Here is a 23,056-nt window from a genome sequence, read left to right as displayed (position 1 = left end):
CTGTCTTAGGAACTGGAAATTGCGTGAGACTGTGGCACAGCTTCCTAATTTTCTTATAAAGACATCTAAAGCAATTTCGCCTGCAGGGATGTATGTGTGCGTGATAGCCATCCCCAGTCGGGTCATTCATGAAGTCCGGATGGAGTTGTAATGTACAACCACTGAAATCAGTTTGGGTTATTTAACTATAAAGGAGAAAGCTTTACAGTACCAGGGATCTGAGCAAATTATATTTATCTTTACCATACACGTAATGGATGAGGTGATGAGGAAATACGTATGTGCACGAGACTAGAAACACCAACCTTTGCCAGGGGAATGCGGTAGTCTTGCCCTCTTGTTGTTCCCTTACCGGTCAGGTCAAAGGCCATATTCGCTACAACCTCATCTTCACTACATCCTCGACACGACTGTCTCATAACCAGAGACTTATGGGTCAGGTCAAGGGTCTGTCTACCTTTGGTACACTTTCAACACCAGTGGTCTTTCGCCAGAGCCTTTAAGGTCAGGTCAAAGGGCGACCCACACCACACTCTCGTCTTCACTACACCCTCGACGTCACTGGAACTTTACTGGAGACACGTTCGACCACCATCAGAACGCTGAACGGTAGAAAAAGAAATACATCAAAAACAATACATTTCCATCCCATGGAAGTAAAACGGACTAATTGTTAGAATATCTATATGTGTCTTGTGATTATCTGTTTCTTAGCACATTCTTCACAGAAGAAAGATGACACTATCAATTTGAATTTGTATAACTTACCATAAATTTGAATACTATTTAAGGTTTAGAATGAAAAGGTGATTAGTTAGTCTGAATACATTATATTTCCAGAAGAAACGGTTTGAAATACAGTAGTTGTTGAACTCTAGATGTATATTGAAAGTTGCTCTTTCTGGTGTGTGTGTGGTGTGTGTGTGTGTGTGTGTGTGTGTGTGTGTGTGTGTGTGTGTGTGTGTCCCTTTCGTTAATGACAAATTGTCATGATTTTCTATCAAGCTATGGAAATATTTGTCTAAAATTCAGATATACCATTTTTTTTCCCAAAAATAGAACATGTAGACTATTTTCGAAGGGAGAGAGACATTCTTTTGGACAAGTCAACCATCGACCAAATCCTCTGCGTCACTAATTCGCCACTGGATTGACGTCATACGTCGTATGCAGCACATTACTGCACACACTCCATATGTGATTCTCGCACAGCTTACCCAATTCAGTCATATGAGCTCCGCGTCGCAACGAGTTCAGATAAGATTATCTTTTCCCAGACTGCTGGTCGCGTTCAGAACCCACTCTTTCCTGTCCCATGACGGAGTTATACGCTCCTACACCATGCCTGACCGAGAGCTAACGCGAAGACACAAAATATGAATACAGTCAATTATAAGTGTGATCCCTCACTCTTAAGTATGAGTGGATGGAACCACCTTACTGGTAAAGTGACTGTGGCTACCTCAACCATATCTTTTGAACTTACGAAACAAGTCACCTCCGAGCTGTAAACGTTAAGTAATGTAATCCCACATGTAGTATCATTAAGCATAATACTTAGACTGGGAAACAGTACTGAAATCCAAACTTGATTGGAACCGAGTCGCTCAAGATTCTATACAACCATTGTCTTCCTGGTTCTTGTGGCCTTGAATCTCTTAAATGTTTTATAGTGATCAACAAGACACGGAGAGGTAAAATGCACCAATCAAGGCCATCTCGAGCGAAAGAAAAAGTTAAGGGGAAAGAATGTTGAAATTAATCAAGGCTCCGCAAGTATTTGTATGCCTGACTGACTCTTAAAGGAAGGAAAGGTTAAATGAAGAAGGAAAGACCAAAGAAGGAAGGGAATTTAACAGCTTAGCTGTTCTAGGGAAGAAAGAGGTATCAGTGCAGCCAGTTCTCATGTGGCCTTGATGTGTTGAGTGATAAATACGAACTATGTCGTCTCCACAGCTCTGGATGCAAGATATTCGCTAAGAATGTATGAAAGATCAGACAGACCTGGTTAAGAAAGTGGCTCAGAGAGGAGATTCAGTAGGTTTAGAAGCAAAGGTGTGGTAGGTGGGCAGGAATAACTGAAGGGTGTAGTTACATTGATGACAATAAGAGTATTATTCTTAGTGTATCTGAAGCCTGTACGGACGATGTCAATGAACAAACACGGGAAAATATAAGGGCCAACACAGATTCCTTAGCTCTGGAAAAAAAAATGCATCGCATCTTCCTCAGCAGTTATGATGAAAGGGAAAAATAGGATCTGACCGCCACCAAGTGTGGGAATAAATGAAACAAAAGAAGAACGGACCAAACATGACAGAATTGGTAAATGATGTCGACATCTATATAAACACTTCTACTCTCAGTCATCCAAAGTATCCACAGTTCTGGAAGGATAATGCATCTGTGTACCCAAAATTTCTTTCATACTTGCCCTGTTTCCTGCGTTAGCCAGGCAGCGCCAGGAACGGACGAAGAATGGGCCACATCCATTCTCCTACACCTGTCATGTATAATGCACCGATACAACAGCTTCCTATCCACATCCAGGCCCCGCAGACCTTTCCATGGTTTACCTCGGACGCTTCATCTATCAAACATGTTCGTGAGTTTGGCGCCATCCTTCCTGAAGTTCAGACGCGCTTGCTTCACAGAACCATTTACTGGAGCGGATCTAATATATATTTTGTTGTGATTTTTCAGTGTTTTATCACTGCATCTTTTCCCTATTTTCTATGTGGTTGAAGTGTTTAACTAGTTGTATATCACACTGTAATGCTAAAGAGTGCTCTAAACTGTGAGAATTTGGGGGAACACGAAAGTCTCGCAAGCCTATTATACGAGATAGCATCATATCTGTGACATTCTTTTCTTATAAGCCTTATTTCAGTATCACATAATTTACTATTTCAGCATGCCAGCGGATCAACAATGCTCTATGTGCAAGTGGGAAGCTGGGCGTTCAGTTTCACAGTAATCTTGCTTTCGATTTGTAAGTTTTGCGTAGACAGACGGGACCTCTTAGGAAAAGCTGGCTGCAACTACGGATAAAATAACTGTTCTAAAACACAAGGCAGATGTCCTCCAGGGGATCGTCAAGCCTAGCTTACTGAGAGAATCAGGGAAGTGAGGCATTATCATCGGACAGCAGCGCTGTGAGTGTTGAGACAACCAAACATAATCCTTTGTGGAAAATGATGATCGGTCTAAATGTCTAGTGTTTCCCTATTCTCCTAACCTAGCGAATGTAAAACAGGTACTAAAACCAATACTTTTAATGTTGCCTTCCAATACAATAACACTATTAGTAAGACCTTAATTACATGTAGGCCAAATCATCCGGAAATTAAGAGTGTTTACGCCGTCAAACGTAGACGTGCAAAGATGTCTACATTGCCCAGACAGGTAAAATAGTAAGTGATAGATGCTATTGGCATCGTCATTCAGTAAGCAGGAATGACCACAAAAATGCGACCTCTAAACACTGTCATGAAAACGATCACCATTGCACAACCGTAACAACCCAGTCTTAATTGCTGATACTAAGAACTTTAATTCGTCCCCAGGTCACTTCAAAGCACATCCTGTTATCAACCAAATCATTATGAGAGTATTATCCAGAAACGATAACATTGGAAAAATAATTAAACACATTTTGTTACCTAGACCAACTCCCCCTTTACCACGTGGCCCCCTTCTCTGCTCCCCTTTTTTGGAAAAAAAAAAGAAAGAAACGAGAGTGAAGGATTTCCAGCCCTCCCCTTTTAGTCGCCTTCTACGACAAGCAGGGAATACGTGGGAAGTATTCTTTCTCCCCTATCCCCAGGGATGAGTTATATCCTTCCAGAGCAGATGGAATCTGTTTAGCTAGAAAAGAGAAAGCTAAGAGATGATCTAATCCAAGTATTCAAAATTATCAAAGGCTTTGATAATCTTGATATATCGAGTTACTGAAGACTTGATTTCGTCTGATATCACCTACAGTAATGGACGTAAACTCATAGGCATACGTTTTACTTCGAATGAGGCGAGGTATTCTTACTTCAACAGGATTGTTAACATATTGAAACATTTGCTAATTAAAGTGGTTGAAAGAAAAACTATAGATAAGTTTAAGAATAGACTTAATAAGTACTTCAAGTCCACGACTTACATTATTTCAGCCCTCCTTAAGTCATGGACAATTTACAGGTTGTTTTCTTTGCAGTATCTGTTTACTTTCTAACTTTTACCACACTAACCTGTGAGTTTCCGATATCTTCCACAATCACAAACTGCCTCGAAAGGACCCATTGGTCTGCTTCTGTTTGAATTCTTTTGTATTGTTTTGTATACTAACCAAAATACATCAGCATCTACTGTATTTCAAACTACCTTTATGACTATCCCGAATACATCGACTTCTACAGCATGTCAAACTACGGTAATATACATTCAAAATACATCAAATTCCACTGCATTTCATACTACTTTACTATCCATGCATAGTACATTAGCTTCTACAGTATTTCAAACTACCTTGATATCTAGTCAAAAATAAATCTACAATTTTCTCTTATACAAACTACCTTATTTGGGTCATCTACTGTATTCAAACTAATTGGTACACTTTATGATTCTAGATTAAACATGAATTCAAAGTAAGTGGTAACATTTTTCCTCTCCAATGTAAAGAGGTGTTTGTAAACAATTCATCATGCAAAGTTTACAGATGTCACAACTCTATCTTTCTATGTAAGATGAAAATATATCGTTTTTATATCTCTTTTTATTCTTATACATTTTTTTTTCCAGTGAGAAGTACTCTTGTTCCAGTATAGTGAAGATAAGTCTAACACATCCAATGATGTCGAGGGTGTAGTGACGAGGTTGTAGTGAAGATGAGAGTGTAGTGAAGATGGCCTTTGACGTTAACGGTAAGTGAGCATGAAGTGCGACAGTACGGAGAGAAACTACCATATTATCACCTAATTCCATACGTGTGTGGTGTAAACAGATATAGTGATTCAAATACAGCAAAATCCTACTGTAAGGCTAATTCCTTCACGGAAATCCCAACTTGATTTTAGTGGTTGTACATCACAATTCTGTCCAGACTTCCTGAATGACTAGACGGGGCTTGCTTATCACACATACATCTCTGTGAGCATAATTGCTTTAGATGTCTTTATAACAAAATCAGGATCTGGAAGCTGTGCCACACTCACGCAATTTTCAGTTCCTAAGACAGGAATTCTAACCTCAAGTGTAGCTATAGAAGGATATGCAAATGTATCTCAATAACCATATCATTTGGTTTAGTTAGGAGGCTTATCTGCAGTGGCCAGATAAATTGGTGAGGTGTGTCTGCTCCAGAGTTGCTTCCATATGGGAAACTTAACCGAACTGGATCACTGAACAGGAGAATGGAGCTAGAGATCATCTTAAGTTATTTGTTCTCTCCTGAGGGAGGCGCCGACGTACACCATCACGAGGATAAAGAGGACGACGGGCACGATGATCCGCGAGAAGGTGTTCATCTTTTGGCTCCTGTTCTGGGCGGGAACTGCAAACATCGTCTTCTTGCTGGGGAAGGGCATCACTTGGGTTACGTTCTCTCTAACTCTCTGGAAGTTGATGACGACCAGCATGATGACGATGGTGAAGTTGATGAGGATGCACGTCACGAACCATATGTCCAGGAGCTTCAGGAAGGATGTCTTTGGTGTCGTCTCTGAGATCTGGGTGAAGAGTGTTGCCAAGACCAGGAGGGAGGTCAAGGACACCATGATGCGATCGTTGAAGTCGTCCAGCTCGAAGTAGAAAGTCGAGTAAGCGATGAGGACCATGAGGAAGGTCGGGATGTAGGTGCTGCTCACGTGGAAACCTGAGAGATTCTGCAAATGAACTTGATCTCAAGGCCACTGTGGTTCCTCCAGTTCGACTGAATCATCTCGACGAAAATCATCTCGTATTCCCTTAAGGTCTTGGCACCGAGGTAGGTGACGCTAGACTGCTGGGAGATGATGGCTACCAGGTCCTTGGTGAAGTAGAGCAGTCTCATCAGGACTCTGAAGGTCTGACTGTCGAAGGGATAAGGAACGAGGTCCATCTGGCACGAGACATGGATTAGGTACGTCTGGGTCAGCTTGAGGGAGTTTTTCTCGCCCGGGTACACCTCGTCTGGGGGGTGGAAAATACACCAGGGTGACTATCATGTACATCATAAAGGTTGCAGAAACGTATATGTAATCATTAATGACAATATAGCAAGGGGAGGATTTCCACACTGCTGTGGATCCTACCTCCTGAACTTAATCATCGGAACAACTTTCTAAAATTTCTGTCTACATTCACAATTTCATCGTCGTCTTATTCCCTTCATTCAACATTCTTACTGAAAAAATACTTCTTTCCACCTTTTCCAACATGTGTCTTTCGAACAATTCTTCACAACTGGCTTTATCAAATGTGTGTGTGTGTGTGTGTGTATGTGTGTGTCAACTTTTATCAAATGTGTGTGTGTGTGTGTGTGTGTGTGTGTGTTCACGTCAACTTTTTTCCTTCTGGTTCAGGGACACCGCACTATCAAGAGGAATATTTGGAAAAGAATTTAACTCATTTTTCATCTAGTCTAAAAAGCCATAATATGGCAGAAGCAAAGGCATCACATTGGCCGTTGATCGTAATATATTACGCTTTAATGCCTACTTGTCTTGTTCCAGCCTCAAGCGAGTTAGCTTCAGCAGCAGACAAATCACCCTTTGAGGGAAAATCCACGTTTGCTCCCCGTTTCTGTTTTTAGGAAGTGATTTTGCAGGGAAGGAGGTCTGATTTCTAGCACGAAGATCCCGCTCGCTGTTACTCGTCTTTTTTCGACATGCAGTGAGATATTTGGGTCGCAATCTTTCTCTCATATCCCCAGGGGGTCACATGCACAAACTCTCCCTGTGCAGGCAAGCTCCCATAGCCTTTAGATCCAGCTGTGTCAGCCCCACATGTGACAAGAGCTCTCCCAAACAATCCATTCCTTACAACAAGCTGCATTCCACCCCGACGCTGACTAGGCGACAGGAGAGGTAGCAGCCAACCTAACCTAGGCTATAGAGGAAGCAGCGGCCAACCTAACCTAGGCTACAGGAGAGGCAGCAGCCAATCTAACCTAGGCTACAGAGGCAGTAGCTAACCTAACCTAGGCTACAGAGGAGGCAGGAGCCAACCTAACCTAGGCTACAGAGGAGGCAGCAGTCAACCTAACCTAGGCTACAGATGAGGCAGCGGCCAACCTAATCTACTAAGGTAAGTGACAGCACGGAACGCCAAAGTCTCAAATATAGATGCAGGATTGAAGGGCGCAGTCTTCATATCTTAGAGACAAGCGTGTTAACCACGGAGAGATTGATTCTATGTGAGAAGTGGAGGGAATTAAGAGAAGGAGACGATAACGGGATGGAATGATGGAGAGTTTAAGATGCATTGATATATCGGAGCCTGAGCATGCAGGAGGGTGTGAGCCGTGCACGGCCATGTGGCTTAAATAGGGCAGGTGCTGTCTGTAAGCTAACCAAGGCATATGAAATGGTTAGGGGAAACCACGGATAGGTCTATGAGGCTTGGCTGTGGATAGGAGGCTATATCACATGTGGTGGGTGCATGTGAGCATATGAGGCTCCGTTCTGTTCTTGACGCTACCTCACCACGCTGGAAACGGCGAAAAGGCAAACACACACATCCACACTCACGCACACACAAAAGCTTAAAACTCTCGTCTGCCAGATATAAGTAATCTAAAAAGATATTTATCCATAGATTTCTTAATGGTATATCCCATATGTTAATTCATTTTGTGTAAAAGCAATTGTCATTACTGACCGTCTACCATAAGAAGAAAGAAAGCGTTTTAAGACCATTTCCTTTGAGTACATACTGCATCTGAATGTGATGAAACCTATAATCTTCCTTAAACACTGACTTAAGTGATTTATGATAAATGATTTAAGCCAAATTTTCATTTTTTTCCTGTTACCTCCAAAATATGCATATCAATCACACATCTTAATTACTTACTGAGTTCTATAATATATTACTAAATAACTTTTACATCATATTAAGGCACATGGTCCATCAACTGACCTTCTCTGACCCTTTTGATGTCATCGGGGTCAGGGTCCGACTCCATGACGGCAGTGAACGTCTCCCACTGAAGCTTGGTCTCTGCCTTGGTTCCAGTCATGTCCTGGAAGAGGAACTCAGGTCTCCAGATGGTCTCTTGGTCGTGGATCACGTTCCAGGATTCGATGTAGTTGAGGCTCTCCATCTGGAGTCTGGGATCCCTCCACATGAGCACCACCTTGAGCACAAGGGTCATCTTCATGTTCAGGGTATCAATGGGCTGCATGGAAAGGATGGTCAGGTTCAGATGAACACTTGCTGGATCCATGCCTATCCTTGCCGGGGGCACCTGTGATGGAGGATAGGGTATGACAACGATAGGATCTTTTGGGGGGCTTAACTGGGGATGAGGTGTTACTGCGACAGGATCTCTGGGGGCACTTGTGGATCGGGTAATATTGGGATAGGATCTCTGGGGTACCTGAGAATGAGGTGATACTGCGACAGGATCTCTGGGGGTATTTGTGGATAGGGTAATAGTGCGAGAGGATCTTTTGGGGTACCTGTTGATAGGGTAGTACCGAGATAGGATCTTTAAGGTGTGGCTTCGGATGAGGCGTCACTGCGACAGAAGAACATGATGATCTTCGACGGCCTCTTATCACTGGTACTTAACAGCTGACGAAGGGTTCTGATACATTTTCCTTGGGTTGGGGCAATTCGTACCCTCATGTGTAGATACCTGCTATGGCACACTGGTGGCATTAAATTCAGGTGTCTTGACCTGAAGTCGTCATACGACCCTTAAGCCTCGCCGCGGAAGTCCTACGGCTACTTCCCCGGGGTGATGTGACCTTGGGAGACGTCTTATCTATTGTATGTAGACTCGCTTCCACCTTACGCCTACCCTGACGTAGTCCTCTGTTCTTGTACCTTCCTGGTGTAATATCCCGGGACTGTACCTTCTTTCTTGGGATCGTTGTCCCAAGTTTACGTATCTCCTATCCATAGAGCCTGGGTTCCCTGCCTCCTTGGGTAAGTACAGGATTAACGGGAGCAGTGCAACAAAACAGATGATTAACATGAACCATAAAATCCGAGAATATAAGTTCTAATGTTTTCTGGGTGTAATGGAAATGGCTTAGTGTTCCCATACATCTGGCTGGCGGAAATAAGGCATGAACAATTACTTCAATTCTGTTTATACTGAATAAACACGTCTAATTCGGATTAATACGTTCTTTTAGAAAGCGTGCAATTAAACAGTAGTCTGGGTAAGATCAGAGTTCTGATGGGTGAATGTGGACATTAATGGGGGGTCAGGAAAAGATGGTAGGGTACTGAATCCCACTCATGAACGTCGTCTAGAGCCATCCATTTTTCGCGTAGATATTGGACAAAATCCAGAGTTAGACAAGGTATTCCTTGCGCTTCGTACCCTCGGCAAGTCAAACTTTCAAGTGTTTATCTTAATCGCTGACAGATTAGTAAGAGCTTCAATCCAATCTTTAGGCAAGGAGGAGGAGAGTTAGATAACAACAGCTACAGTAATATACAACGGGGCTAGTGATTTACTAGTGCAGTCATTAAGCAGGAATCATTACAGGATGGTGAGATAAAAACTAACCATACGTAGGAATCAACAGAGGGAGGCGGGAGTGAATTTCTAGTCTAGCTATTAGATCAGATTCATCGAATGTTAGGTTTGCTATCATTTTTCTGGTATGTGCCAGACTCTAGTGCTAGAATGCATACATATATGTACATAGAGAGTGTATACATGTGCACACATACCAAATTCCCATAATTCCGTACACATGCACGTTTGGTGAACTTGGGTATATTGCAGGGACTAGCCGAAGTCTAGTGGTTGAGCGGATTCCCTCCTAATCTATGTGAACCCCGCAGATAACACCACTGAAGAAGGTGCGTTGAACGGAGTGCTATGCTGAGCCCTATATGGATCACGAGACTCAGTTCAACGGGAGGACCTCGCACAGTGATATACACACTTCTGTCAGAAGTGGTTTGGGCTGCATTCCTCTATGCTGGTGCCCTAGTCCATGGCACACTCACTCAGTCGGTGAGGTCTTCTGTTTTTTGTTCGGTGTATGAATTACATCGAAGTGAGGACATGTTATCTCTCACTAACCCACACTGCCCTTACTCCCTGATGCAGTACGAGGGGTACTAAGAACCTTGTCCCCGATCACATAGTCCCAGGGCTACCTTACATCCTTTGACGTAGTCCTATGGCTACCTTACCCACTTCAACGCAGTCCCTAAACTACCTTACACCATTTGACGTAGTCCTATGGCAACCTTACCCACTTCAACGCAGTCCCTAAACTACCTTACACCATTTGACGTAGTCCTATGGCAACCTTACCCACTTCAACGCATTCCGTAGACTACCTTCCACCACGTGAAGTAGTAGTCGTCCCCCATGGCTACCTTACCTCCTTGATGTAGTCGCTGGGGACCACGACAGCATTGCAAAGCCTCTCGTCGCTCTGGTCGGGACAGTTCACCTCCAGGTTGCAACGCTGCATCTTGGCAATACAGGTGCCATCATCACAGGTGTATTGGTCAGCGCGACAAGCCGTCAACAACAGGTGTAGTCGTGACTTTGGACACATGTCACCTGGACGGGAGTAGGGGAGAGAGAACGCCAGCGTCACATGAGGAAGAGAACACTTGTGTCGTCTGAGAGAACACATGCGTCATTTGGCTGAGGACGAACATAAAGGGAATGACTGTACTCCTCTTTAGAAGAAAGGTGTATCGGTAAAGTTTTACATATAAATGTAGAGAAGGTATGGTTTACCTCATGTGAATGTACTGAATAGGAGGTTTACCTGTGATATTAGTGTAAGATGGAAACTAGTTTACGTTTCGTACGAGATTAACATGAAAAAAGAAAAAATGTTTGGCTTGAGTGCATTGAAGAAATGAAATATATAGATGGTATGAATATATGGAAGAAAACGTGATTAAGATCGTACAGATGGGAAATCTTTTCTTAAAATATAGAAAAATTCACGGAAAAACATATATACATTACGTATGATGTGAAAAGAAAGTTTGAGTCTGATATGAATAGACAAAAGAAAATATCTAACATGAAACCATGAAAGACATTAGTGTACCTTTGATACGAAATCAGGAATATAAAGTTTGTGCTTGACATGTGTATACTGAAGAGTTTAACTTTGATATGAACGTACGAAGAAAGTATGTATATCTCGAATTAATGTACAACAATACCTACAAAATATATATTACTTCTTGATAATAATATATGGCTAAAGATATAAATGAAGAAACAATTTACCTTTGACGCAAATAAACGAAAGGATAATTTGACCTCTGATGTGGATGTAAGGAAGAACAATTTACCTTAAAAATTGGGTATACCAAAAATTGACCTCATGAGAGAATGTGCAGACATCAGATCGAAGCTTCCGTTATGAACGTGTGGACACAAACTGTTCACTGCTGTATGAATGCACGTGTGAACATTTTCGATCGATATATGAATTCATGGAAGGAATGGTAGACATAGGGTATCATAAGGGAATAAAAATGATTTCATCACCTTTGAAATTCAAGTGCGAAAGAAAGTTCCCCTTAAAAATGAATTTACAAATACAAAAGTTCATCGTTTACTAAGAACATAACGAAAAATAATTATCTCTGATATAAATGCATGAAGTTTACCTCGAGAGAGAGAGAAAGAGAGAGAGAGAAAGAGAGAGAGAGAGAGAGAGAGAGAGAGAGAGAGAGAGAGAGAGAGAGAGAGAGAGAGAGAGAGAGAGAGAGAATCAACTTTGATATACATATGAAAGTACTCATGGAAGTGTATCTTTGACACGAACAAATAGAAGAAAAAAGAAATACTTCCAATTCAAATGTGTGGAATAGAATGTACCTCTGAAGTGACCGTACGGATGAAAGAAAAAAAATCATAAATGCACTGAAGAGGGTTTCCCTTGAGAACCAGTGTGTGGAAAAGTTTATTTCTGATATGAATATACGGGAGAAAAGTTTTCACTCTTGATAGGAAGGGAATGAAGAAAACAGTTTACCATTAATGTGAATCTGTGGAAGCAAAATCGAATCCCTTTAATATGAATGTACAAAGAGAAAGTTTACCTTTGATAGAAAGGTCCAGACGATATGTCCTTCTTTAATATTGGTTTACAAAAAGAAAATGCCTCCGAATTGAATGAAGGGAAGAAGTTTAATTTGAGTCCAACTTTACAGAAGAAAACGGTTTCTGGTAAGAACGTACGGAAGAAAATGTTTACATCTGCTGTAAATGACTGGAAGAAAATATCTGCCTTTGGTATAGAAATATATATATATATATATATAGAAGAAAACTTTCAAGCTTAGGGGCAAATATATGGAAGAAAAGTTTACCTTCGACACGAACACAAACGAAAGTTTACCTTTGATATGAATGGACAGAAAAGAAAGTTTACTCTCGAGATGAATGTGAAGAGAGAAAAAAATAAAATAACTTTTGGTACAAATGTAATAGGAAATATCTTCGCCTTTGTTGTAGACGTACGTAAGGAAAAGTTAACCTCTGTTTTGAATGTCCAGACGAGAGGGGAAAAAATTTACCTGAGATATTCCAGTAACGAAGTCCAAAAGGATATTGATCGAACTCAGTCATTTCCATGAAGCCCGTGACCTTCTCATGGACAAGATCCTGGATAACCCAAGTGCTGTGGTTCCAGAAAATCTGCGTGTGGCTGACGCCATCAAACATGGGTTTGTCGTTCCTCGTACCACTAATGATGAACTTACGGTCCAGCTTCGTGTCCCTGCACAGCCCGCGCAGCCTGAGGATCGAGTACTGGCTGAAGGTGCACACGGTACAAGCCTTATAGAAGCAGGGTCGGATGTCCCATTTACCGACATCGAACAGGGAGTTCATCAGGACGCAGCTGCTGGAGTTCGTCGCAGTGCTGTAACCCCGGCGCAAGTTGACGTACGTTATGCTGGCGTTGCTTTCCAGGTACGGTGAAGAACCACGAGTCCTGAGCACGGGTGGCCTCCAGTCCAAGCCACAGGTACATGCCCTTGCTGGTGGTGCAGCTCTTGGCGTGCCCCTCAGTCATGGCCACGACCATGTCATTTTCTTCCTCGTTCTGTGGGACGACCACCTTTCCCTTTATGTTGTTGCACAGTATGAGGGACTCCTGCAAGGTCCGAAGTTCGGGGAAGAGAACGTGGATGGTTTGGGGTTCGCCACATATTCTTGATCTTGGAAAAGACGTAAACTCTACATCTCCAGAAGACATCCAGTCTTCCTCTAAGGATGAGAAGGTTACTGAAGGTGTGAGTGATGTCCTTAAGTCACAGGACACGTATTCCTTTAAGTATCTTTCCTTCAGATAATGCGAATAGATGACAAAGTCTGCCAAATATCCCTCCAGGGTCTGCTCGCTGTGAAACCCTCCGCCGTGTACGTCTTGTTCTTGACCCAGGATGAGGATTCCACCGCCCCGGATCGACACCTCCTCTTGAGAGAGGGTGACGATCTCACCTTTGTAGAGGTGAGAGTCGAGAGCCAAGGTGTAGCGCCAGGTCTGGAGGTCAATAGCGAGGCACATGTGGACCCAAGAGCGGAGGATGTAGTACGTCAAGACACCTTCTTGTTCTACGAGTCCATTGCCGCCGCAGCACTCGATTGCGATGGCTCCCTTCCTCCAGTCGATGACTGAAACGACACAGAAAGCACTAAGTGTTACTCTAACCGTGGCTTTGATCCGTGCATAACGACGGATTCGGTCATTTCTCTCGTGCAATTTAAACACCCGAGTGGTAGCCATAGCCTCGACCGAGTGGCCCCCATCTGTGTTCCCTAAATCTGGCCCTGTGTCTCCCTTCCCTACTAACCAGGATCTTCCTCCTCCTCCCTCCCTCTTCGCAACTTACACAAGATCAGCTCGTCAGGGTAATCAGGGACGGAGTAGCTCAGGAGGGGTGTCGTGCTGGAGCGGCCGTGGTACAGCATCAGGTGAAGACAGATCGTGATGCTGGAGAAGGAGGGAACCTCCTTCTTCCACTGGATCATGGACTCTGTGTTGGGGATGCCCTTCGACTGCAGGTACACAGCGGGGTAAGCGACGTCCTCTCCTGCAGAAGGAGGAAGAAAAGTGATGATGATGATGATGATAGAGTCTTACCATTTCATACGACAGATACAGGGACAAATCGCTGCTACTGTTACTTCTTCTGTTGCCTCGTACATGCTAAGTGTATGGCAATACTTTCATCAGCTACCAGTCATACACAGTCTACCACACTAACTTACTCTACCTGCAGGTGTGGGCAAGGAATATTCAGGTAGTCTACCTCTGGATGTTCCCCTTCAGGAATTCAATACATTATTAAAATGCTCGCACGAAACATTTCTGATGTTTCCAGGCAGTTTCCTCGGGCGAACTTATTACTCATACAAAGAACCTCACAAATTAATCACAAGACAAGAATGTTATGAATAATCCTCTTTAGTTTACTTGTGTGCTAGTCAATATAATCTGACTTAAACCAACATCATATGATGTTCACAATGTGGACGACGGTCAACATATTTACACAACGTTTCAGTTCTTTATTATCATACGCGTTTGGGGTGGATGGAGGGTGGGAGGTGGAGGTTGGGTGGGGAGTGTTGCGGGTGATGTACTGAATCATCAGACACGGGATATTAAGAATATGAATATCCTGGGTTAATAGATAAATGTAATTACTAAATAATAGAATGATTATACCATCTTCCGAAGTATATCATTAATCAGCGAACATTAGACAGCTCATAAGTCTTAAGTGAGTAGCATGGCTTGGGTTTAACTGCATGAGATCTTCCGTGAACTACAAATATATCGAGTCTTTCACTGTCCTATGTTACAGAATACATACCTAGCTGTGCCCGGATGATGGAAGAGAAGGATACCATCAGTAGGAGAGGAGTAGTGGAGATCCTCACCGTTCCTACCATAGTGGCCACTTGGGGACGTCCGCCCAAGCTGACGGGTCTGTTGGTCTGGCCTCAGGAGAGATCGAGGTGGGACCTGAGTCGCGTCTCAGAGGTGAGTGTCCAACGACTTGATCAACTCAGGACCCATGTACACGTCTGTGGTTCCTCCTCCCTTAGAGATGCGTCGCCATCGGTCTGCGCAAGTCACCCAGGTGCCACTGCCCTCAACATAGACTTGCTTCTCTAAGGGCTTCCGTCACCCAAGACCCGTGTGTCTGTGGTTTCTTCTCTTCGATGACAGTTCCTCGATCGGCTATGTCCCTGTCTTTCGCCTGTTCGCTCTGTCCCTCTACCAGTCTACCATTTCTGGTATCACTTCTCTCTGACCTTCCAGGTTGTCTAAATACCTTTTCCTCCTCCTGTGGTCTTATGGTCCCTGTAACCAAGTAAGATATTCAGGTTTCCTGGCTGAAAATCTTAGATTTTTATTTAATCACTCGGAAATTAGATTTTGAGAAATTTAGAAGGGACAGTACAGACTTAGCCCTGGCCCAAAGGTACTTAATTTTTTTTCTTGAAAAAGGAGAGGAATTGCCTCGTTTTCAAAGGTACAGGGGAGGCGGGCTATAAAATCATCATGCATAATATACAAACACACATACGTACACGCCGAGCGCGGATTTCCAGCTACGGCTGGGGGGACGGGGGAAGAAGAGGGGAAGAGGAGGAGGAGGGGAGCAGTGAGGCAACAGCAGCAGCGGTCACAGGCCACCAGCTTTTGGTAAGCGGATTGCACCGGCCATGCCCTCATGACCTATATAGTAACACTCGTTGCTTTCACAAAGCTTTGGTCTTGATACAATGGACGTGACAGTCATTAACACAGGACTGGCACAAGAGTGGGTGTAAACACCACTGATATTATAATCGTAATCTCTACTGACTCGAGAGTCCCATTTACTCGATCAGTCGTTTCAGTTCTACTTCTACCGAATCCCATAGTTACACTACTACATCTACTTTTCCAGTATCCTACAGTTTACCGTCCTACCTCTACTCTTCCATCATCCTAGGGGGGTCCTAAAACTCTTTTTTTCTCTCTTTCTCTCTAACTCCTTGCGCTTCCAGAAGCCCCCATTGCTCCTGAAGACTCCAGTATCCTTCAAGGATCGTCTCTCTGCGCCATGATGGAGAAAGGACTCAGTAAGTGACACCTACATGGAAGGCGTTCACGGGAAAAATTGAATCGGACTGATGTGGTATAAGGGGGTCGACGTGCTATCAACTCACTGAACCAAGGCATATGAAGAGTCCGGGGTAAACCATGGAAAGTTCTGTTGGGCCTGGTTGTGGATAGGGAGCTGTGGTTTCGGTGCATTACACATGACAGCTAGAGAATGTACATGAAGAGATGCCGCCTTTCTTCGTCTGTTCAAGCGCTACCTCGCAATAGAAAGAATGATGTGTGTGTGTGTGTGTGTGTGTGTGTGTGTGTGTGTGTGTGTGTATTTGACTCCTAAAGGGGGAATCGGAAGACCTGCAGAACTTAAATTTTGGACATAGGTACTTCAAAATGTGGGCAACGTTATAAGCCACCGTACGTTGTCCTTGAAGGCCATTTTCTGAGGCCACAAGAAGCCGCTTTTCAATGCTACCGTTCACGTCCTTTAAAATTCCGGTTGTTAATACCATAGTTTCTTGTTGCACCCAAAATCGCGTTTAAGATGAACCTGAGGAAGTTCAGGGTTGGGCATAGGGAAGACCTGGGTCGAACAGGGGAAGAACAGAGAAAGACCTAGAGGGAAACACTAGAGTCCCTGGGATTACGTTAGTTTCCCTGGAATCCCAAACACCTCAGTTCTGGGATAGCACTGGTTTCCTCCCCCCAAAAAAAGATCCCGAACATCGTAGCTGTTTCCTTCTCCGTCTGAAGCTTTGGCACACAGGGAGGTCTGGGCTCCCTATTCGTGGGACTATCACTAGGATGCAAATTCATGGTGAGAGTAGCGGTATGATACGCCACAGGACGAGACCAATTCTAGGTTCGAGTCGCCGGGATGGACGTGAGACCATGAGATCGTACACTGGCACAATTTCTAGATACATCTAGCGACAGTCAACTGCCTGTGGGCGCTGCTGGGCCTCTGCGATTGGAACGTCCCAGCGAAGCACTGGTCCTTCTTTGTGTAAGTGTTGTCAGCGCTGGGTCTCGCCTCACACTGAGAACACCTCACGCTTCTGGGTCCAGGGGCTCTGGATGTGGTCAACGAGTCGATATGCCCACACGATGGACCAGGCCAGCCTGCCTGCCCGCCCAACAGCGAGGAGAGGACGTGGCTAAAGGCCACCAGTCAGGAGGGCGTGTCTTCAGCATACCAGCTAGGAGAGGGCGTGTCTTCAGCATACCAGCTAGGAGAGGGCGTGTCTTCAGCCTACCGGCCAGGAGAGGGCGGTCTTCAGCTCACCAGCCAGGAGAGGGCGTGTCTTCAGCTCACCAGCCAGGAGAGGGCGTGTCTTCAGCTCATCAGCCAGGAGAAGGCGTGTCTTCAGCCCCCCAGCCAGGAGAAGGCGTGTCTTCAGCCCCCAGCTAGGAAAGGGCGTGTTTTGAGCCCCCAGCTAGGAAAGGGCGTGCCTTCAGCCTATCATCTAGGAGAAAGCGTGTCTTCCACCCACCAGCCAGGAAGAGGCGTGCCTTCATTATTCTTGCACGAGGCCTGTCAGAAGTGCTTCAAGTGGTGCGAGGTTCGGGGTGGATGATGGAGTGGAGGTGATGCGGGAATATGTCATTTGCCCGATGTATGGGAGGAGCTCAGGGTGAGTACCCTGGAGTTAGGGAGGGAGGGAGGGAGGCTTAATGTGTGTGCAGGGAGTTAGGGAGGGAGGTTTAATGTATATGTGTGTGTGTGTGTGTGTGTTTAGGATACCATCATGAATTCCTCTGAAGGTAACAGCGTCATGGCTCGGCCAATCAGAAGTGTTCCAGCGATACATCAACGTCAGGCGTGTTTACGAGGAACACTTTCACGATCACCGAACACACGCCTCCCTGTTTTCTTCCCCGGGCCGGACCGTTATTATCAACACAGCGCCAGGATAAGCCACCGCCACCGCCACCGCCACCGCCGCTGCTGCTGCTGCTCTGCTGTGGTCGATGAGGAAAATACAGGAACACATGTGTGTGTGTGTGTGTGTGTGTGTGTGTGTGTGTGTGTGTGACGAATGGTTTCTGTAAGGACTAAAGGCTTTAGCTCGACAAGACAAATACGTCTTGCCCACCCAAGCTCTTTCACGAAGGAGAGCGGGAATATAATCGGGAATAAACAACACGTTAAGTATATAATTCTCTACCATCCGACCGTCTCCTCGAGGTATAGACTTGAAGAGGAGGGAAGTCTGACCACCGAAGAAATAGAGGAAGGGGAAAATAATTAAAAGATATTGTGAGAGATTACCACGCCAGGACACCACAGACCCCGAGGTGGTGGCCGATGACTGGAGAAAGCATCGTGTCTTGCTGGAGGAACTGGCTCCTAATCTTGAGTGGGAACCAACGCCTCGAGCATCCACTCACTTCCAGGATGAATTCACACATGTCATTTCAGGAGACACTGGTATACTGGACGACACTTCCACTTACACAGACGTACTAACCTTATACTACGACCCCCTACGTTCCTACTTACAGGCAGGCACACACACACACGCGCGCGCGAGCGTGCGGGCGTTCATGTACTGTGGACTGCATCATGGGCCACAGTGAGGCCTAGGGGACAGATCACAATCCACTACTGATACTGTAAGTGGATCTCTTCATTAATAGTCTTGTGGGGGGGGGGGGGGGGAACCATTCCTCACCTGCTGGATCACCTGACCAAGTCATGAACTAGGTTTCTCAACGAGAATCGTGTCAAAACCACCTGCAGGTTGGGCCAGGGGTCGAGAATTGACGAGGAAGACGATAATTATGCAAAGAAGAAAATGATGAAGATCTTCGTGTGTGCTCCGAGACTCTCCGATCTGATTAAGCGGGAAATTCAAACATTCATTTCGTCTCGTTTGATTACGGGAATTAGGTGAGAGGAAGGACAATCAATGGGGATGATGGTCGGCAGCGAGACTTTGTCTCTAATTCTTTTCTTACAGAATGAAGTGACATCAAGATGCCAATCTTCAGCGAACCTCGCTAAGGTGCATCAGGATTTTATTAGCGAGCTTCGCTAAACTGGGTTGGGATATGACAAGCGAACCTCACTGAACTGGGTCAGGATATTTCTAGCGAACCTTGTTAAAGGTGCTTTGGGATATTATTAGCGAACCTCGCTAAACTGGGTCGGGATATTACGAGCGAACCTTGCTAAAAGCGAACCTCGCTAAAGGTGCTTTGGGATATTATTAGCGAACCTCGCTAAACTGGGTCGGGATATTACTAGCGAACCTCGCTAAGGATATCAGGATATCACTGACATAAACTGAATCAAGCCTTTCGAGGTAACAACTGTGAAAATGATATCAGAATGTTTAAGATATCCTCCAATTGAGACTGCTTGTAGCAGCCAGTGGCACTAAGATGGGGGGCCGCTGCTTTAGTGAGAGCGATCGGAAATGTGATATTCGACGCCATGACCCGAAAATGGACAAAACAGTGATGACAAAGCTAGAGAAAAAAAAATTACGAATAATCCCGATCGATTCGAGGGATTGTATAACAGCGCTTAGCAAACACACAGTGAATAAATGGAAGGAAAACTGAATGGCAAGTATATAGTAATATTCTATTACACCTTCGGTGCCGACAATAGATAGATCGGGTAACGATGCTATTAGTGAAGGATGAACTCTGCGTAACGCAACCCGGGTTAATGGGTCCCCTCCCCGTCTTAAGGTAGGGTCGTGGTTCAGAGGTGGTACTGCGGTGTGAGTGGTTCGCTCGGTTCTCAGAACACCTTTGCCGGCCAGTCGTCCAAAATGATGGCTATTATAGGGTGGCCGTGGTTGGACGGATGTGGCCATGGTGACAACGGAGGTGGCCATAGTGGGGACGGAGGTGGCCGTGGTTGGAGGGAGGTGGCCATGGTTGGAGGGAGGTGGCCATGGTGGCGACGGAGGTGGCCGTGGTTGGACGGAGGTGGCCATGGTTGGAGGGAGGTGGCCATGGTGGCGACGGAGGTGGCCGTGGTGAGAACGGAGGTGGCCGTGGTTGGAGGGAGGTGGCCATGGTGGGGACGGAGGTGGCCGTGGTTGGCCGGAGGTGGCCATGATGGGGACGGAGGTGGCCATGGTTGGGGGGAGGTGGCTATGGTTGGGACGGAGGTGGCCATGGTTGGAGGGAGGTGGCTATGGCAGGGAGGAGGTGGCCATGGAAGGAGGATGTGGCTATGGAGGACGGAGATGGCCAAGGTAGGCCGAGGTGGCCATTTTCCACAGAAAGGGCCATGGTGGGCCAAGGTGGCCGTGGCGAACTGAGTCGGGTTGAGGTGATCATGGCCACAATGGGTCAGAATCATGAAGAAATTACCCAAACGTGAGTCGACAAACGTCGCATGTAAATAAATAGACAGACAGATAGATAGGTAGATAGATAGATATAGATAGATATACAGACATATAGACAGACGTCGAAAGAAAGCTAGATGGACGAACAGATACAGATAGATAGAAAGATAGATGGACTGCGAGGTTACCAAAGAGGCAAATGGAGAGATGAAAATAATCGAAAAATACAGACAAGCAATCAGACTGATAGAAGATAGATACAGATAGTACAACCCTGCTACTGTCATTCAGTATTCAAATTCGCGTAGGAACAGTTTACCTTCGCTACATTTATCAATACACTGTTAACACACACACACACACACACACTACCTCCCCCCCCTCAAGCTGCCACATCGACGGGAACAAAGAGGTCAAATTATCAGGTCAATAGTCCACGACAAGACTAATGGCTCGGTCACGGCTTAACCCTTCAACGTCTCATCGAGGAATATGTAATACATCATACTCTCTCTCTCTCTCTCTCTCTCTCTCTCTCTCTCTCTCTCTCTCTCTCTCTCTCTCTCGTGGAGAGGGTGTATGAAGCCACTCTACATCTAGCTGGCTACTTCTGTGTACTGGTCAGGTAGAAGAGAGTGAATGGAGGGCTGGGGATTTGGATGAAGAAGTAGAAGTAGTTGTTGTGTGGTCGGTGTATTGTGTGGAGGTAGGAAATGTCGATTAGGTTCTTTTTCCTCTATCTAATTAAGTCCCGGTGGGAAACGATCCTTTTTGCATGGCAACGTAAGGTGGCCACGACACCCTTCCACTGTGTTTTGACATCAATCACATTGATCTACGCCACTGATTTACGCTGTTGTCGTACTCACACCATTGGTCTGCAAGGAAGGTAAGGTAAATATGTAACCCTTTCCCTCCCTCCCTCCTTCCTCGCCGTGGGTGCGCGCATCTTGGTGATTATGGAACATCACATACTTTAAAATCTTCCTAATTACTTAACAATTAGTTTAAAATCTTCCTAATTACTTAACAATTAGTTTAAAATCTTCCCAATTACTTAACGATCACGGGACTACCATCTATTTGCTAATGGTGTAGCGATCCTGACCGTGACGCATTCACGGGCTGCCTCGGGTCGAGCGCGTAGGTTCGAATCCTGGTTACGGTAGTCGGTCCACAATCAACCCAGCTGTTCATCCACCCTTAGAGGGTTAGTTGATAGAATGGGTACCTGGCTCTCAGGCTAGGATATATATATATATATATATATATATATATATATATATATATATATATATATATATATATATATATATATATAAATAGATAGATAGATAGATAGAGAGAGAGAGAGAGAGAGAGAGAGAGAGAGAGAGAGAGAGAGAGAGAGAGAGAGAGAGAGAGAGAGAGAGAGAGAGAGAGAGAGCGTTAATGGAATGGCCTTGATTAGGGCCTCAGTTGCCCGTGCCGTCTCAGCTAACGTAAAAATAAGAAATCTATTTAATCATACGTGACAAATGTGACTTAAAAACCTAACACTGGTGCACACATTAGGACACATCAGGGGTCTGCATTGTGTGTGTAGTCACGCGATGTGATAGACTCTGAGACTTTATTGTGTGGACGTATTGTGAGGTGCTGATAGATTCCACTTCTGCTTGTTATTTGTTGGCAATAGAATGCATGACAATGGACCAAATGTATTCATAACAAAACAAAAAAAAAAAAAAGAGAAAAAGAAAAGAAAAAGAAAAAAAGAGAAAAATATCAAGGAAAGACTGGTTCTTTGTGTGTGTGTGTGTGTGTGTGTGTGTGTGTGTGTGTGTGTGTGTGTGTGCTTGAGTTCCTGGAGATAGGGCATTCTCGGTAACTCTCAGACTCGATATGCCAATATCTCTGGATAGTGATAACATTCAGAGGTATTGTCATATCTACTGAAAAAAAAAACCCCCTTATCAGTCAGGTGACTAAGATGACAATGAGCACACCACCACGGCTATACTGCTTCATCATCTCTTTATCAGTCAGATTAAACCTTCCCACTGAACCTGTCACCATCTCGTTCCAACGATCACGCTCCATTGATGCCACTGAACATACGTGCTTTGATAAGACTTGTTCTGGGTGTGTGTGTGTGTGTGTGTGTGTGTGTGTGTGTGTGTGTGTGTGTGTGTGTGTGTTCGTCTAATGTCACTTATGTGTACTTAGGTTGAGTCTGTCTTATTTCAAGTGAAGAGAAGAAGGAATGTCCGATCACGTTTTGATTGAAGAGGTTATGAATAAATTAGGATCTGGGAAATAGCATTGCATATGGGAAATATACGTGACATATATGCACATCATAGCTTTGTTATCAGTATTCTGTGTGTGTGTGTGTGTATGTGTGTGTGTGTGTGTATGTGTGTTTGTGTGTGTGTGTGTGTGTGTGTGTACCAATGTCGCAACGCTTCACTTCTTGAACACGACTGTACGACC

The 23,056-nt window shown here is 44.6% G+C and overlaps 1 protein-coding gene across 1 annotated transcript in view; it reads right to left on the bottom strand.

Annotated features, from left to right (window-relative positions):
• Positions 1-456: 456 nt before the first annotated feature.
• The window catches only part of LOC139751541 (uncharacterized), a 23,596-nt gene continuing 996 nt past the window's right edge, over positions 457-23,056 (bottom strand). Inside the window, 8 exon segments of the mRNA XM_071667069.1 lie at positions 457-5,884; positions 5,887-6,162; positions 8,113-8,440; positions 10,551-10,735; positions 12,724-13,123; positions 13,125-13,825; positions 14,044-14,244; positions 15,031-15,524. Coding sequence (XP_071523170.1) covers positions 5,424-5,884; positions 5,887-6,162; positions 8,113-8,440; positions 10,551-10,735; positions 12,724-13,123; positions 13,125-13,825; positions 14,044-14,244; positions 15,031-15,109 — 2,631 coding nt within the window. The 5' untranslated portion in view covers positions 15,110-15,524 and the 3' untranslated portion in view covers positions 457-5,423.

Source organism: Panulirus ornatus, chromosome 11 (genome assembly GCF_036320965.1).
Source record: "Panulirus ornatus isolate Po-2019 chromosome 11, ASM3632096v1, whole genome shotgun sequence".
Lineage (NCBI taxonomy): Eukaryota > Metazoa > Arthropoda > Malacostraca > Decapoda > Palinuridae > Panulirus > Panulirus ornatus.
The sequence above is the reverse complement of the archived record's forward strand: the minus strand, read 5'-3'. Positions and strand labels throughout refer to the sequence as shown.